The following is an 18578-nucleotide window of genomic DNA, read 5'->3' as shown; positions in this document are numbered from 1 at the left end:
AACAGGGGAGGTTGGTAGATGCACTGAAAAGGGGTGAGGCCGGTAGTTTGCTGACTGAGGGAGATTTGTGCGTACTCAGCCCAGGGAAGGTAGAGGCTCCAACAAAGATACCTCCCGATTTCCTGAATCTTTCATTCAGTCTGGCCATTTGATTGTGGATGATATCCAGAGGTGGGGCTAACTGATACTCAGAAGAGCTGGAAAAAGGCCCGCCATACCCCGGAGATGAATTGGGCCCATGATCAGAGGTGATGTTTTCAGGGATGGTGAAATTGTGAAGTTTAATTTGCACCCCTTAGAGAACCTGTCGACAACTATGAAGATGCATGTGTAAGATTCAGACCTGGAGAGGTCTTAAATATAGAGACACACAACACACAACAGCTCAACTACACTTCAGTTCCTCCTTCCCTGAACTCAGGTGATTCATGTTTCCTGGTTCTGTTTGAGTCATATGTGTAAAACAGGCATGTCAAGTCTATAAAGCATGATTTGTCTATTAGATGTCAATCTCAGACATACACCCAAAGAATACAAGTTACAGAGAAGCAGGACAACAGCCTTACAAAGTACAGAAATACTGTATCCTGATTACTATACTTACAGGTCCATCTAAAAAAAAAAAATTATATCCTAGAACAGATGTTCGGTTTTTGTAATTTAATTTAAAAGGCAAACTTTATTGTATTCTAGATTCATTGTAAACATACTGAAATATTTCATAGCTGTTTTGTTTTAATTCTGGTGGTTACGACTTACAGCTTTGGAAAATTAAAAATTCAGTATCTCAAAAAAAAATTATATTTAGTTTTGAGCTTGATTAGTTTGATTAATTTTTTGTATAAATACTGGGTACCTCCTGGGCTAGTATAGAACATGCAACCACAATTATGGGAAAGACTACTGTCTTGACAGTTGTCCAGAAGATGATCATCAACACCCTCCACAAGGAGGGTAAGTCACAGAAGGTAATTGCTGAAAGGGCTGGCTGTTCACAGAGTACTTTATTGAAATATATTCATAGAAACTTGACTGGAAGGAAAAATTTAGGTAGGAAAAGGTGCACAAGCAACAGGGATGACCCCAGACTTGGGATCATTTTCAGGAAAAGCCGATGGGAGACTTGGGAGAGCTTCGCAAGGAGTAGACTGAAACCAGTGTCAGCGCGTCAAGAAGATGATCATCATATCATTAGATCATTTTGCATCCCTTAGAAAACCTGTCAAAAATTATGAAGATGTATGTGTGAGATTCAGACCTGGTGAGGTCTGTGACAAAGTCAACTCTGATGTGAGACCATCGTATGACTCTGGCCACCAGTAGTGGGTTTCAAGGAGCGAGATGGTTTGCTCTGGATGACCAGAGCCTGTAGAAGAGTGCAGTGAGTCCAGAAAGGTATTGCGGAGGGAGGATGGAACAGATTTTCCCTTCTGAACCTCCTGGCGGAGAAGGTTCTGATTGGGTGGCTCGATGGATCTCTCTGTCGAGCATCCACTGGATAGAGCCCACAATGATGGCTGGAAGGAGAATAGTCTCAGAGGCTAGTAATCGTTCCGTGGGCTGATGGAGACTTTAAAGGGCATACTTCCTGGATGGTAGGTAACAGAGAACTGGAAACAGGTGTAGAACAGAGCCCACCATGCCTGACAATGGTTTAAGCGCTTGGCCTCAAGAAGATACTTTAAGTTCTGGTGATCCATGATGACTTGAAATGGAAGAATAGCTCCCTCCAGCCAATGTCTCCACTCTTCCAGAGTAAGCTTGATGGTGAGTAGCTCGTGGTTACTGATATCATAAATTTGCTCCGCCAAGTAAATCTTGCAGGAGAAGTATGAGCAGGGATGTAGGACAGGAGGCTCTCTGGAACGCTGTGAGAGAACTGCTCATACCCCTATTGTCGACACATCAACTTCCACAACGAATGGTTTCTGAGGATCCGGAAGGGCAAGGGTAGGAGCGATGCAGAAAGCTTCCTACAGCTTTTCAAAACTCTCAAGGGCTTCAGGAGTCCAGGACAGAGACTCGGGCTTGTTACGGAGCATGGAAGTTAGAGTGGCGGTGTTGCGGCTGAAGTGGTGAATGAAACGACATTAGAAGTTTCAGAATCCCAGAAAGCATTAGCGTTATTTAACCATTTTGGGTTTTGGCCATTTATGAATGGCTTAGACCTTTTTGTCATTCATTCATGAACTTGATGGTGGTAAGGTAGAATTTGCACCTCTCCAGCTTGATGTAGAAGGGTATTTCCTCAGCTGTTGTAGGACCTGCTCCACATAATGGCGATGTTCGGCCAGGTTCCAGGAGTAGATGAGAATGTCATCGATGTTAATGATCACAAAGCAATGGAGTAACTCCCAGAACACCTGGTTCATAAATCCTTGGAATACAGAAGGTGAGTTAGATAATTCATATGGCATGACAAGTTATTCACAGAGTTCGGTGGGACAAAGGCCCGCATAATGAGCTGAATAATGAGCCATTCAGTCAAGTGTGTGAATGAGAGGGAAGAGTTACAAGAAAGAATGAAAGGACAAAATAAATTTATATAATTTTCTGTTTGTAGTTTACTTAGAATATATTTAATTATTCCACAACATAATTTAATATTCACTTACAGGTGCAGTTAAACAGTTTATTAGGAACAATCAAAGCTGGCTTTCAAAGCAGATTTTTTTGCTTCATTACTCCAGTCACACAATCCTTCAGAAATCATTTTAACAATCAGATTTTCTACAAAAAAAATATATATATATTATTATCATCATCATTATTATTGTTAGTAGTAGTAGTAGTAGTAGTAGTAGTAGTATTGTGGTTATTATGATTAATATTGAAAAGAGCTGAGAATATTTTTTCAGATTTGGGGGGGGGGTTGAAAGAACAGCATTGTTTGTTACATTTGTTACATTAACATTTATTTGTTACATTTATATTATTTACATCAAGCTTTTGTATGGTATAGTGTATATTGTTATTGAAACCTCATAATGTTTCACTTGATTACACGTTTAATCAGGAATTATAGTTTGGAAAAGTCTAACTAGTAAAATGTTTACACGTCATGTGAAAACTAGTACAAGTATGTAAATAAATAAAAAGAGACTTACTCATGTTTATGATCTCTGCTGAATAAAGCACTTCATTCATTTTTTCTGAGGAAATCCAAATCTCAAATCCTAATCCACATCACATCTTTTTGGGGTGAATTATGTCTTATTCCTCTCATCGCAAAGCGAAGAGTGAAATAAAAACACTTGAAGAACAGTCTCGCTGCATTGTTTTCTGTTGTATGGGCGTATTCAAGCCACGCGCTTCAGTGAAACATTATAATCTGAATATAATTATAATTCATTATAATCTCATTATAATCTCATTATAATCTCAATAGCGTGTTCAGTGCAGGGGCGTGATCGAATTATCAGATAATGAAGGGAGATGTAAAAAACGAACATTGCGTTGTATTCATATGGATTATAACAGAATTTTTTTGGCAGCACTTGTTTAGTTTAAAAGTAGACATTTCAAGGTTTCTATAGATATCTCTCTCATGTCTCTTCGTTGAGTATTCACTGAGTTACGGTTCATTTTAATGATGCATGTCTAAATGAAGATCACCGCAGACAAAGTCTGGAGACAGCACACCTTGTTTGTTTTCTTTATTTTATAAATGCACAAAGTTTTGTTGTTAATATGTCTGTATACAAACAAAGTAGACCCTTTACAGATTCGATTGATGTATGCTCTTATCTGTACGATCAAAACTGAAAGTTTATTTGAAGTTCTTTTCGGGGTTATCAGGAGAAAATGACTCAACGCGTATACACATTAATCGACTCGAAAGAGTTGAAGTGATAAAATATAACTTAATTCCCACTATATTTCTGATATTATCTGTCAATATAATCTGATTAATTTGATCATTCTCTTTTATTCTAAATCCGCAAGTGCAGCTTACCTGCATTTCGTTAGCATTCGTTAGCTTGTCATTAGCGTTGACATTCGTGCCTATCACTAACACACTAATATGCTTCTAATATCCAAATCCGTTAAAGGATTTTTAGGCTGCATTAATTAGGTAAACCGGAACTGGGAACACTTCCCATAACACCCAATGTACAATGCTACATTGTTAGAAGAATGGCATCTACGCTAATATTAGTCTGTTTCTCTCTTATTGCGAGGTCACTGTAGCCAACAGTTCAGGTCTGTATCCAGATCAGAGGGTCACTGCAGTCACCCGGATCCAGTACGTATCCAGCCCAATTGGTGGATCAGCACCTAGAAAGGACCTCTACTGCCCTGAAAGACAGCGGAGACCAGGACAACTAGAGCCCCAGATACAGATCCCCTGTAAAGACCTTGTCTCAGATGAAGACAGGGTCATGACCACAGGAAACAGATGATTCTTCTACACAATCTGACTTTAATGCAGCCTGGAATTGAACTGCTGGATTAGTCTGGTCAGAGGAGAACTTTTTATAAATAAAGGTAACTTGACTTGGCTTGTTAACGCTTCCTCTGCTTGCTCTATGGTTACTTCCTGTTTGGCAGCCATAGTAGCATAGCCATGCCAAACAGAACTTGCAAAATATTGTTTTGCTGATGCGGACTCTACTAAGCATTTTCCTTGTCATTGCCTTGTTTCATGCCATTTCCTTGTTTTTTTCTTTTGTCTTGTTTTTACTTTGGATTGACCCTTTGGATTTTGCCATTGGACCGTTGTGTTTTGTGAACGTTTTGCTGCCTGCCCTGAACACTGGACGTTTCTGGATTACGATTCACTTTCGCCCTTGGATATTTCTATTTGCCTATTTGTGGACCTTGCCTATTTTGACCATGCTGTGTTTTAATAACACTTGTCTGTGTCCTGCCATTACAGGACTGTAACTAAATCCATTAGATTTTAGCCCGCTAAATTTACTGTAGATTTAATCAACTAAAAACTAATATTTAGTCTATTAAAACTGGACTAAAACTAAAAACAATTCAGATTACTAAAATATGATTAAAACTAAATGGCATTTTAGTCAAAAGACTATGATTAAAACTAAATCAAAATTTGCTGTCAAAATTAGCACTGGTATGAATCGGACAAACTTTGTAAATATTACTAATCTATAATAGAACCGGATCACTCATGACATCATAAAAGTGAAGCCTATGTGCCGCCATTTTAATATTATTCCCATATATTCTATTGAAATAATGTTTTAGCATTAATGATAATTTTCATGATAAAACATCACCTAACCAGTCAGCATTTGTATATCTTTAGTATCCCGGTACATTCTTACAACGCAAACAACCTGAACATGTAAACAGTTATTTGTTCAATGCCGGGGATTTCCCCTGCATATTAAAAAGTTACATTCTTATACATTACAGCAGTGAACATTAGAGAATCATGATAAATATGGCACACTTTCAAAATATTTATTATATTTATTAGTCAAGCACACCAACACCATGGTCATGGTGCTTTTGGCAGTGTGGGCAGGTGCCAAATCCTGCTGGAAAATGAAATCTGCGTCTTCAAAAAGCCGGTCAGCAGAAGGATGAAGCATGAAGTGCTCCAAACTTTCTTGGTAATTGGATTCAGTGACTTTGGTTTTCAAAAAACACAATGGACCAACACCAGCAGATGACATTGCAAACCAAATCATCACAGACTTTGGAAACTTAACACTGGACTTCAAGCAACTTGGGCTATGAGCTTCTCCACCCTTTCTCCAGACTCGGACCTTGGTTTCCAAATGAAATGCAAAAGCTCTTGTCACGGGGCGGGCCAATCAGGCTGCACCCACCCCTAAGACCCGTACCACCCTTAGGGAGTCGGACAGAGGCCAGACAAGGACGACAGACAAGGCTTCAAGTAACACAGTATTTTATTGAGTATAAAAATGGAAAAGGGGATCTAAAATGGTGAGTCTTCTGGGCAGGGTCGTTCTATCCTGCGAACCCGCCGGAGGCCCACAGAGTGCAATGTAGGGAGGTGCTCTGGTGAGTGGCTTCGCTGTCTTCCAATGGGAGAGACGAGTCTGGGAGGAGGCTGCTGTAGGACCGTTCAGGTGCATATTTCGGGTGACGTACTCCCTTCTTCTTCACAGGGGGAGGATGGGTCGGGACTTACGACCGGAGGGACTGTGGTGGAACAGTTAAGGTGCGTGTTTCGGGTACGTACTCCTCTTCTTCTGCAGATGACAGGCAGAGAACTGACGGCTGAGGAGCTCCACTGCAAACAGTCAGGTGAAAACACAGATACGTAATCCTCTTCTTCAACAATGACAGACAGAGAACTTACGGCTGGAGGGCTTCACTGCAAAGCAGTCAGGTGAGTATTCAGGTATGAATTCCTCTTGAAGGACTGGCAGACACAGAGCTTACAATGGGAGAAGTTCGCTGCAAAGCAGACAGGTGAATACACAGATACGTAATCCTCTTCTTCAGCAATGACAGACAGAGAACTTACGGCTGGAGGGCTTCGCTGCAAAGCAGTCAGGCGAGTACTCAGGTATGAATTCCACTTGAATTCCACTCGCTTCCTCCGAGATTCACAGTGCCCAAAAACGGCCCGCTCTTTGGTGCATCCTCTCTCCTTTTATCCTACCCTAATGGCAACGTGTCCCAACGTGCACAGCTGCCGGCAATTTCCGCTGATCACCCCATTCGCGGGGATTTTGCGCTAACCCGGTAATAGCCCAGTGTTCCGATGTTATTGGTCCGGTGGGAAGCAATCGCGGCGAACATTAGTTCCGCCTTGAAAGTTGGAATTTTGTCACCTAGTGACACTCTCATCTGAAAAGAGGACTTTGGACCACTGGGCAACAGTCCAGTTTTTGTTCTACTTAGCCCAAGTAAGATGACTCTGACCTTATTTGTGGTTCATGAGTGGCTTAACAAGAGGAATATTACAACTGTAGCCAAATTCCTTGACACGTCTGTGTGTGGTGGCTCTTGATGCCTTGACCACAGCCTCATTCATTTCCTTGTGAAGTTCACTCAAATTATTTAATCGATTTTGCTTGACAATCCTCATAAGGCTGCGGTTCTCTTGGTTGGTTGTGCATTTTTTTCTTCCGCACTTTTTCCTTTCACTCCACTTTCTGTTAACATGCTTGGATACAGCACTCTGTGAACAGCCAGCTTCTTTGGCAATGAATGTTTGTAACTTACCATCCTTGCGAAGGGTGTCAATGATTGTCTTCTGGACAACTGTCAGATCAGCAGTCTTCTCCATGATTCTGTAGCCTAGTGAACCAAACAGAGACCATTTTGAAGGCTCAGGAAACCTTAGCAGGTGTTCTGAGTTGATTAGCTGATCGGCATGTCATCATATTCTAATTTGTCGAGAATTGCTGGGTTTTTGTTAAATGTGAGCCAAAATCATCACAATTAAGAGAACCAAAGACTTACAGTAAACTACTTCAGTCTGTGTACATTGAATTTATTTGAAGAGCCACACAGATGGGAAATCAAAAATTACCTGTATTACAGTGTATGATGTAGCTGTCCATCAGTGTAAACAATGTGCAAAGTAATTAAACCAAAAAGTACACGATTTATAAAGTTATTGGCTTCTAAAGTAAGGAGTCGACTCTGAATCGCTGAAATGAGTCGTTATAGATTTCAAATCTTTTGCCCATCTCTATGTACGTCACTCGGAACACTTTGCATAATAATCTCCGCCTACCGTCTTGGGAGAAACGGAACTCTGACCTGCCCCCCCCCCCCACACACAGACGCTCTGGTTGGTGTGAGAGCATCATGTCGAGGAGACAGTGTGTTTTTAATTGTAAAGGCAAGTTTGTTTTATTGTCACTGCCAAAGAATGAAAGATCAGAAGAAACAATGGCTAAAACTCATTTTTACCATAATACCAGAGCAGTACAACAAATGACTGCTTTTCTAATCTCGGTGAGTACTGCAGGATTTTCAAAGCGTTTGGCCATAAAAGAGGGTTCATTACCAACTTTATTTAGACCAACGAGCATCTCCGAATCACAACGCGAAGTATGATTATGAAGTTATGAGTTTGTTTTCTCCGGAGCGTCTTATCAGTATGTGTGCTGTCTGCAGCCTGTCTGTGCTGATCGTCATGTACAAACACGTCATCAAAATGAAGTGTAACTCCGTGAATACTCAACAAAGAGACATGAGAGAGATATCTATAGAAAGCTTGACATGTCAACTTTAAAACTAAACAAGTGCTGCTGAAAATAGATATTCTGTGATAAAGTAATCCATATGCAAACAACGCGATGCCTGTTTTTCATGTCTCCCTTCATTATATCTAATGTGACCACGCCCCCGCGCTGAACGCGCTATTCAGATTCAAACTGAAGCGCGCGGCTTGAATACACCCACACAGAAGAAAAAGCAGCGAGACTGTTCAAGTTTTTTATTTTACTGTTTGTTTCACGGTAAGAGGAATAAGACATAATTCACCCCAAACAGATGCTAACGCATAGTTTACCGTGGAGGTGTGTGCGGAACAACCAATCAAAACTGACTATGTTAGTTGACCAATCAGAACACAGTATGCTACCGAAAGGTGGGGTTTAAGGAAACTGAATCTTTTGAACAGCTTCGCGGGAACCGTTTAGGGATCTCTGAGAATTGAGGTAATTTTAAAATTATATTTTAACAAAATGACAATGTTTTGTAACCTTTGATGGATTTAAACCTAATGTACAGGACTTATAAACAGTGATAGGAAGCTTACAATTTTCATCTTACTGGCTCTTTAATACACAATTTTAACAATTTGAGTAGAATTAATGAAATACACTTTTCCATGACATTCTAATTTATTGAGATGCACCTGTAGTATGAGATGCTTGTATTGTATTATTCACTGTATTGTATATTAGAATCAATTTCAGACACGTATACCAGATATATGTTCATGTTTAATATTTCCTACAAAATTATGTACATAAAGAAATACATTTTGTGTTGGATCAGTTTCCTGTATCATCACTGCTCCACTCACACACTCACTATATATCACTCAATCAATATATCGCTTATACTGCCCAAAGAGCAATCAAGCTCGGGTTTGGACGAGGCAATCAAACCAAGTGTGAAAAAACCAACAGTTCGAGAAAAGGACAGAAACGCATCATAACTCAGCGGGACTCACACTGACGTTAATGTCTATATGAAGATTTGTTACACACATTATTCGGACATGTTATTTCAGTGAAACAATTTCAGCTCCAGTATTAATTTTGTGAAGGGAAAGAGAGACTCTGTAATATCTACTGTTACTGATTTATCATGCAGCTCAAAGCATCATGGGTAAAATATCACGTCAATCTATTCTGAGTCTAACACACTTTCACTGACGATCCTTTATAAACACCAAACCCAGGATAAAGCGGCTGAGTGAATGTGGTCTGAACTATGTGGATGAGGCTCATTGTGTCAGAGACGCTGTAGAAGGACAGAGTTCCTGCTCTGTGATCCACAAACACTCCTATTCTCCTGCTGATGGACTCTACAGGGAGATCAGTCCTTATGTTATTGTGTGTGAATGAGTAACTCGGGGGAGTGCAGTCCAAACTCCAGGACTGATCATTAGATCCAAACTTACACTCATAACCCCGTCCCTTCCTGCTGATGCTCTTATATGACACTGATATACGCACTCCATAATCACATCCACTCCACTCAATCTCCCAGTAACAGCGTTCACACACACTCTCTCTACACAACACCTGAACATACACATCAAATCTGTCTGGATGATCAGGATAGGACTGGACTTTTCTAGTGGCAGTAATCACTCTGTTGTTCTCAGACAGACAGAGGAATTTATTCACTGTGTTTAGATCCAGAGTGAGCTGACGGGAATCTGATGGAGATAAAACACATCAGAATCAGGAATTATGAATCGGTTTGATCTTGTCATGTAGCTGAACTCTTCATGTTCAGTGTATCATCAGTGTCTCAGTACAGATGAACAGATATCAGTGCTAATCATCATTTACATCATCAGTTATAAAACTCTTCTTTCACCTTCTACAAGTTGAACATGAACACAGACAGTGAGGTTTTCTGCTTGTTTTCTTACTGACTTACATTGTAGGAAGTCGTTCCTGGTTCTGGGAACAATGTTGGTGATTGTGACTGTGGAAATCAACAGACATGAACAGTGTGATTCTCATGATCCTGCATCTATTCCTAAGACATTTCTAATATGATGTTCTCCATGATGATCAATTGGTTTCTGAGAGGAGATGAATCTCCAGGACTTTTACCTCTTTCTGAGATCTTCCTGAGCTCCTCTTTGCAGAAATCCTCCAGTTTGTCTCTCAGCTGATGGACAGATTCTCTCAGACCATCAGAAGAGAGAGAACTGAAGGCATCTTCATTTACGTCTGTAGATTCAGGAGGTGCTGAGAGAGACCTGAAACTCTACAGAAAACAGAAATCAAACTCATGAGCTCCACACTTCACCCAATAACGTTCAAGAACATCAGATTTGTGCGGCTCTTGTTGACTTGACTGATCTTTAGTAACTCACATCAATCCTTCAGACCTCAATCCACGACTGGGAAGTCGTGGCCTAATGGTTAGAGAGTCAGACTCCCAATCGAAGGGTTGTGAGTTCGAGTCTCGGGCTGGCAGGAATTGTGGGTGGGGGGGAGTTTATGTACAGTTCTCTCTCCACCCTCAATACCACGACTTAGGTGCCCTTAAGCAATGCATCGAACCCCCAACAGCCTGTTCTTCTAGATGTGTGTTACCTGCAGGAACTGGATGTGATCCTGTGTGTGTGAAAGCTGCTCCAGCTCAGCGTCTCTCCTCCTCAGATCATTGATCTCCTGCTCCAGTCGCTCAAGTCGTTCTTCAGCTCGACTCACTGCAGTCTTTTCCTGATCTCTGATCAGTCGTATCAGCTCAGAGCGGCTTCTCTCAATGGAGCGGATGAGCTCAGTAAAGATCCTCTCACTGTCCTCCACTGCTGTCTGTGCAGAGCGCTGTTAGGACACACAGTGATTCAGCTTCAGTGAGTCTGAACTGAGACGGAGACAAACTTCTCTTCTTCTCCAGACTCACCTTATGAGACTCCACAGTGTCTCTCAGCTGCTGGAGATCTTTCTCTCTCTTCTGGATTCTCTGCTGGAGTGTCTTCTGCGTCTTCTTCAGCTGCTTCTGCAGGACAAACAGATGATAGTGAATATCACAGAAAACTACTGACACTAAATCATCATGAACAGATGAATCCAGTAAAAGTGGAACTGATAAGAGCTGTAGGTTCAAACTCTTGAAGGGATGATTGATGGTTTACCACTGTTGTACATCTATTAATAAATATCAAAACCTCTTTCACGCTACAAGTGTAAGTATTATAAAAGTGAAACTGAAACAGACATAAAGCTTCAAATTGAAAGTTTTTCTCCATTAATCTGCGGCTCTATACAGAAAACAATCTGACTGTTGGATCACTACACTGAGTATTAACTTGATTGCTAGTGTTAAATACCTGTTTCTCTGTCCTCTGTGCTGCGGCTGATACAGTGTTGTGGTTTTTATGCTCATATTTTGTACACAGCTCACAAATACATTGTTGGTCGGTAATACAGTACATTTCCAAATGTTTCTCATGTTTCTGGCAGATCATCTCCTGCAGTCGTCCAGTGGCTTCAATCACTTTGTGTGGCTTACGCGAATACAATTCCTCATGACGGTTGAAATGAGTTTGACAGTAAGATTCCTGACACATCAGACAGGACTTGACAGCTTTGTATTTTCTTCCAGTACAGACGTCACACTGCACATCTCCAGCTCCAGCGTAACAGTCAGCAGCAAGTTTGGTCTTCTTGAGTTTCCCCACTATTTCAGCCAGCACAGTGTCTCTAGCTAAAGCAGGTCTTGGACTGAAGGTCTGTCTGCACTGCGGACAGCTGTAGACTTTCTTCTGATCCTCCTGATCCCAGCTGCCTTCAATACAGCTCTTACAGTAACTGTGTCCACACTGGATGGTCACTGGATCCTTCAGGAGATCCAGACACACTGGACACATGAATTCATCCTGAGAAATTCTGGCTTCTGCCATTTTACTGCTTAAATACAGAGACACACAACACACGACAGCTCAACTAGACTTCAGTTTCTCCTTCCCTGAACTCAGGTGATTCATGTTTCCTGGTTCTGTTTGAGTCATGTGTGTAAAACAGGCATTTCAAGTCTATAAAGCATGATTTGTCTATTAGATGCCAATCTCAGACATACACCCAAAGAATAAAAATAGCAAATCTGTCGTGGCACGAGCATAACTGACTCTTAAAGGGAATGGAAGATGAGACTCTGATTGGTTTATTGCACTATAACAGTGGCGGAATTCATTAGAGAAATGTATTCCATAAGTCCATGAAAGAAAGAAAAAAATAATCATGACAAAAGATCATAAAAAAAAAACAAAGTTCAATGCTTAAGTGTTAAGTGAAAAGCTGTGAAAATTTTTTTTTTTAAGAACTTTTGTCATGATTATTTTTTTTCCATGGACTTATGGAATAAATTTCTCTTGTGAAATGTTCCTTGGACTGTTTATTATTTTTATTGTAACAGGTGGTTTCTTAGTTTTTGCTATACTGGGTTAATTTATAACTTGACAGGAATTATCTTGTCTGGCGCCCAAAAATTTTCTTTAAAAAATTAAGCTAGGGCGGCCGCCACCATTACAGAGTGGCGCCCGAACAGGGACTTGAAAACTTAAAAACCTGAGAACTTAAACTTGATCATTTGTTGTGAATTGTTTTGTTGTGGAATTATTGAAACCTTATGGTAAATTGTTTAGGGTAAATTTTTTTTGCCTCTGTGCTATTAATTGGGGAGTGTTATTAATTGGGAAGTTTTTTTTGTGTGTGAATATTTGAATTTTGAAAGTGTTTGTGAATTATTGAACCCTTGAATTGAAATGTTTTAATTAACAATGCTGTTTTGTCTATGGTAATTTTTGTGGAACTTGTATAAATTGTGTCTGTGGACGTTAATTGGTTCAGTAGAGTTGTTGTTAACTACTTATCTTGGGGGGGGGGGTAAAATATTTTATCTAGCCATTTCTGTAAATTGTAAAATTGCTGTGTTGTGAAAAGTGTGGTGCTTAAAATTACTGACAAACACAATTATTGATTTACATATACATTTTACTGATATCCTGCCAAAAATTTGTTTCACCCACACAAGCACAACACACATGGCAAATCCCCCTCTTTCCCCATCCACTTATATAGAAATGGAATCACTTCCAGACGTCTCAACTCCGGTATGGCCACCAGCAGTGCAACCTCTGATGACACCAGTAGCTCCACCTGGTGTCTCTGCAGTGAATAACACCATATTCCATTCAGACCCATGCATCCTGTGTCCTGTATGATAATGGCTTCTCCTGTGTTGGCTGGCAGCACTCCTGTGCACACAGTCACCTGGGCACCCCCAGTGGATAACATGCAACTATGCACATCATCCGAAGGAGGATCTCTTTCAAGTTCTTAGCATGACCTACCCAACGCTCTGCCAACTCCTCGAAAAGAAATTCAAAAGTTTACTTCTCAGGTACAAGGGAACTTGGAAAATTTATTGGACTTCATGAAAAGACAAGAAAAAACAGTGAATGATCTTACCCAAGAAATGAAAGCCACTTCTACCCAAAACAAAAATCAACTCACTGACCTCGCTGCAAAAGTGGAAAATAACAAGAGTCAACTCTTCACTCTACTGACCTCTACCAAACAACAGGAGGAATCTGAAATGGATAAGCTGATTAAAACTATGAAGCAAATGATTACAGCTGAAATCCAAAGGATGGAATCTACCTGGGTGGTAGAGATGCGTTTCATGGTGGATCTCCAGTCAGAAGTTTAGCAGGACATCAAAGCTGTTCAAACAAGCCATGATCACATTACTATTTAACTTCCGAAATATGTCACCCAAAATGACCAGTTATCCATATGTGTAAAGGAGCTGAGAAAAGAGATGGAGAAAGGATTTCAGGATCTAAAAAATCAAATTGACGAACAACAAAAATTGGAAGCACAAATTTCCAGCACCATTACTTCAACTACGCCATCTGTGTAAACTCCAGCAATTCCTTCAACTTCTTCAACCCCTCTTCCCACACCTATCATAAAAAGTGATATTAAATTAACTTTTCCCACTTTTGGTAGACCATCAGATGATCCAGACCCCTACTGTACTTAACAAAATGTCAGACTTTTCATTCTCCTACAGAGCCCTTTGCAAAAGATGGAAGGCAGATCTAACTGAAGGTGAAATTGTTAAGATGATACTTAAGAACATCAAGCCCTACCTTGCCAGCCAAATGTGTAGTCGGGTGAGTACTGTAAAGTAATTAGTCATTTCAGTGCAGGAGATGCCAAGGACAGCATCCTCCAGGTAAGTGTCCACACTATATCCCTCCACCGTCCCCTCAGTCATCTGCACACCAATTTACCAGCAGTAGACATCCCTATTCATCTCCTCAGACAAGGGGTCAGTTTGTAAACAACTCTGTTACTGCTACAGAAATGCAGAAGCCTCCAAGTAAAAACAAGAAAGCCTCTACCTCCACAAACCTCAATGCTCCGACAACAGTACCTCAACAGTTGGTTGTTCCCGTTAGCATTGCTGCATGGACTGGAAAAGCCATTGTTGATACTGGGGCAAGTTACACACTCATTCATGAAAGTCTCATGAAACAGCTCACATCACCAGATCAGCTTCATCTATGGTCTCGTGGTCCTCTCTAGTTAGCAAATGGAGAAGCAGAGATTCCATTAGGATGGATGATTACCACCATACAACTCCATGACCAAGACTTCACTATACTTGCTGTTGTTTTGTCTTCACAAGCCCTTGCCTATGCTGTAGTCCTGGGATTAGACTTTATTTTCTTGCAGTGGAATGCAACTTAATGTCTCAGATCAAAAATATTCTTTCAAGTTTGCCCTTGCAAAAGAGTACCCCTTTCAACCAGGTAATGCCAGTATGCCAATTGTGAGTCCCCAATGTGAATACCTGCAACAGAAGAAATCCAGAAGAGTTCTGTTCCACCACCATTCCCCCAACTGTTAATACACCCACCTGACCTTACGGACGGAAAAATGTTAATTGAAAATGCTGTAAAAGTGGATCATTTACCTCCAGAAGGCCAACAACAGTTGCTCCACATCCTGAAAAGCAACCCTCAGGTATGTACTCTCCAGACTGGATGCACTGATGTTCTGCAGCCCCACATTTATACCACTTGTCAGGTACCCATTAAGCAAAAACCATACTGTTTGTCCCGTTAAGCAACTTTCCATGGAGGAACAGCTTGAGGAGATTTTGATGAAAGGACTTGTTGAGCCATCCCAGTCTGGTTGGGCCTCCCCAGTGGTCTTGGTACCCAAAAAGGATGGCAAACTTAGATTCTGTGTGGACTACAGAAAGGTTAATTCTGTAACTAAAAGTTATGCTTGCCCTCTTCCAAACATTACAGAAATATTGGAGTCACTCTCTAGAGCGGCTATTTTCTCTACTAATGACCTCAACAGTGGTTATTGGCAGGTAGCAATGGATCCCAATTGCAGAGCCAAGACTGCCTTCATCACTCTTGCAGGTCTCTTTCAGTTTAATGTTATGCCGTTTGGTCTCAAAAATGCTCCGGCCACTTTCCAGAGACTTATGGACAGTCCTGGGGGAACTAAGGAGAAAAATATTATTTGTCTATATAGACAATATAATCATTCACTCACCTTCAATCACTCAACATATTCATGACCTTCAGACTGTCCTCCGCAGATTGGAGACTGCTGGTCTAACTATTAATTTGAAGAAGAGCAAGTTCTGTCTTCAAGAAAGCACCTTCCTAGGACATGTTGTAAGCATTTACAGCATTTCAGCAGACCCATGTAAGACTGAGGGCATTCATGCCTACCCCGCACCTAGAAACCTGAAGGATTCAGGTCAGGTTTCTTGGACTGGCTGGGTGGTATCATCGGTTTGTCCCGAAATTGTCAAGGATAGCCCTCAACTCACTAAAAAAGAAAGCACATCAGTTTGAATGGACAACTCCATGCCAACAAGCATTTGAGCAGTTAAAGTCGTGCCTCACTTGACTGTCTGGCAGTCATATGGGCTTTGGAAAAATGGCAACACTACCAGGAACACAAACTCTACACAGTTGTCACTGACCACTCTGCACTACAATGGGTCATGGGTTCCACCAAAACCACCAGCCGACTCATCCATTGGGTCCTGCGACTGCAAAAATGTGATTTTATCATTGAGTACAGAAAAGGGAAACTCAATGTAGCCCCAGATGCGTTATCTAGGTCTTCACCAATCTCGAGCTGCAGTCTGTACACCAGCCACAAGGAGTCAGACATGCCATTGTCAGATGTTGTCCTGTGGGAGGAACACCACAAAGAACCTGAGGTTACAAAACTATTGAAAGCAGTTGCAGAGAACCGTGCAAGTTTTATGGACCAATATGAAGTTATTGAGGACAAATTATATCAGAAAACTTACCTACCAAATAACCAGTTGCACTATCGAGTGTATGTACCCAGTAATCTTAGGCCCTGTCTGTTGCAGCACTACCACTCCAGTCCTCTTAGTGGCAATGGAGGAATCTACAAAACATACAAAATGTGAAATGTCAAATAATAAAACATGACAATCAAAATCCTGCTGGGAATCTGCAGCAAACCACTACCACTCACCCAAACCAAATGCTGGGAGTTTACATCATGGGACCACTAACAAGAAGTACAAACCAGAATGAGTACCTGCTCGTGTTTGTTGATTATTATTCCCGATGGGTTGAGTTGTTCCCCATGCGCAAATCCACTGCCCAGAATATTGCCTCTATCTTCAGAAAGTTCAGAAGTTCTGACTCAATGGGTGTTCCAGATTATCTCCTCTCAGACAGAGGTGTTCAGTTTGTCTCCTCTGTGTTCAAAGAACTGTGTGAAAATTGGCAAATTACTCTCAAACTGACTACAGCATACCATCCGAAAACCAACATTACTGAAAGAGTAAATCGGACCCTCAAGAATATGATTTCAGCTTATGTGGATGAAAATCACAAGAAGTGGGACCAGTTCTTACCTGAGTTTCGAATCGCCATAAATTCAGCAATACAAGAAACCACTGGACTGTCCCCAGCAGAGCTTCAGCTTTGCAGAAATCTTTAAGGTCCAATGGACAAGACGCTTCATGGGGCTAATTTAACCCCAGATGCTGCTTCCTACGATGTGATCCATCATCTTCATCACTTACAAGCCCAAGCCAAAGAAAACAGAAGGAAAGCAAAATTGAGACAACTGAGAAATTGACAACAACAAAAATAGAAGAGATTTAACATTTAAGAACAAGGATTGTGTATGGTTACATAACTTCCCACAGTCCAGTGCACAACATAATTTTAGTGCAAAACTAGCACCAAAGTGGAAGGGACCTTTCCATATTCTGAAGCAGCTGGGTCCTCTGAAATATAATATAGCCCTGGAAGACACCGGAGAAGATGTCCATACAGCACATGTCTGTAATTTAAAAATGAGTTTTCCAACTGCCGAGGAATTGGACTCCCAGGAAACACAAAAACTCCTTGACTTGTTTCAAGAAGACTCTGATGAGGAAGAAGAATTTTAAGGTTTCTAATAAATTCTTTCTTTTAAACAACCATGGGTTGTTTTCTTCAAGGGAGGGAGAGTGTGGCAGTGGAAAAACTTCGGCCACCGTATCTTTTAGTTTACATTCGTTTTCACATGGAATGATTGGGGCAGAGTTTTCAATTAACAGCGGAAGGATGGAACATATAAAGGAGATGTGACGTACCTGAGAGAGGCGCGTAATCAAAGTTTGTTTGCAAGGTTTATAGGTGCATGTTTCAGAGTTAATGGATTCCAGTGAAGAGAGAAATTATGGCTGCTTGGATTATTGTTCCCTGTAAGTGATGTTTGAGCAGCATGGAGTTTGACTAAACTTAAGCGTGACGTTTCTAGACCGTCTATATGGGTGAAATATCCAGCGAAAAGCTGCCCATTTATCCTCCTGTCCTAGTGTCTGATGATGACGTGCAACCTCAGCATCCTTCACATTTGCAAACCTGATCAGTAGCCTACTTAATGATGCGGTTTTCTACACGTCAATGTGTGAACTTTGTTTGACAGGATTTGTCTTGTCTGGACCCCCAACATTTTCTTAAAAAATTTAAGCTAGGGCTGCCACCACCATTACATCACGTTACGCCCAAAAAACACCCATTACTCATTAAGAGAATTGGGACAACCCGTTTTGACCATGTGCCTGTGCGCGCCAACCGTTTTTCCGTCGTTAAAATAGCAAAAGTGGATTTGGACACACCCTGAGTGCACCTGTGCCATGGGCTTTACACTTTGCATTTAGATCGTTAAAGTAGGTCCCTCTATGAACACAAGTTACAGAGAAGCAGCACAACAGCTTTCATAACTGCAGAAATACTGCATCCTGATTACTACACTTGTACTGCATGTATTAAATGTATTCTCACTGCTCTTTTACTTATACTTTACTTACTTATAATCAAAGTTGATTTATACTTATCA

At 40.9% G+C, this 18578-nt stretch overlaps 1 protein-coding gene across 1 annotated transcript in view; it reads right to left on the bottom strand.

Moving 5' to 3' along the window:
- LOC127946330 (tripartite motif-containing protein 16) overlaps window positions 1–12123 on the bottom strand; it is a 73832-nt gene extending 61709 nt beyond the window's left edge. Inside the window, exons 1-3 of the mRNA XM_052542841.1 lie at window positions 11492–12123; window positions 11065–11160; window positions 10752–10985 (exon numbers count right to left, since the gene is read on the bottom strand). Of these exons, the coding sequence (XP_052398801.1) occupies window positions 10752–10985; window positions 11065–11160; window positions 11492–12064 (903 nt within the window). The 5' untranslated portion in view covers window positions 12065–12123. The remainder of the gene's footprint in view (window positions 1–10751; window positions 10986–11064; window positions 11161–11491) is intronic.
- Window positions 12124–18578: the final 6455 nt, after the last annotated feature.

This window comes from Carassius gibelio, chromosome A24 (genome assembly GCF_023724105.1).
Source record: "Carassius gibelio isolate Cgi1373 ecotype wild population from Czech Republic chromosome A24, carGib1.2-hapl.c, whole genome shotgun sequence".
NCBI classification, from domain to species: domain Eukaryota; kingdom Metazoa; phylum Chordata; class Actinopteri; order Cypriniformes; family Cyprinidae; genus Carassius; species Carassius gibelio.
Note: the sequence above shows the minus strand (reverse complement) of the source record. Positions and strands in the feature narration are given on the sequence as shown.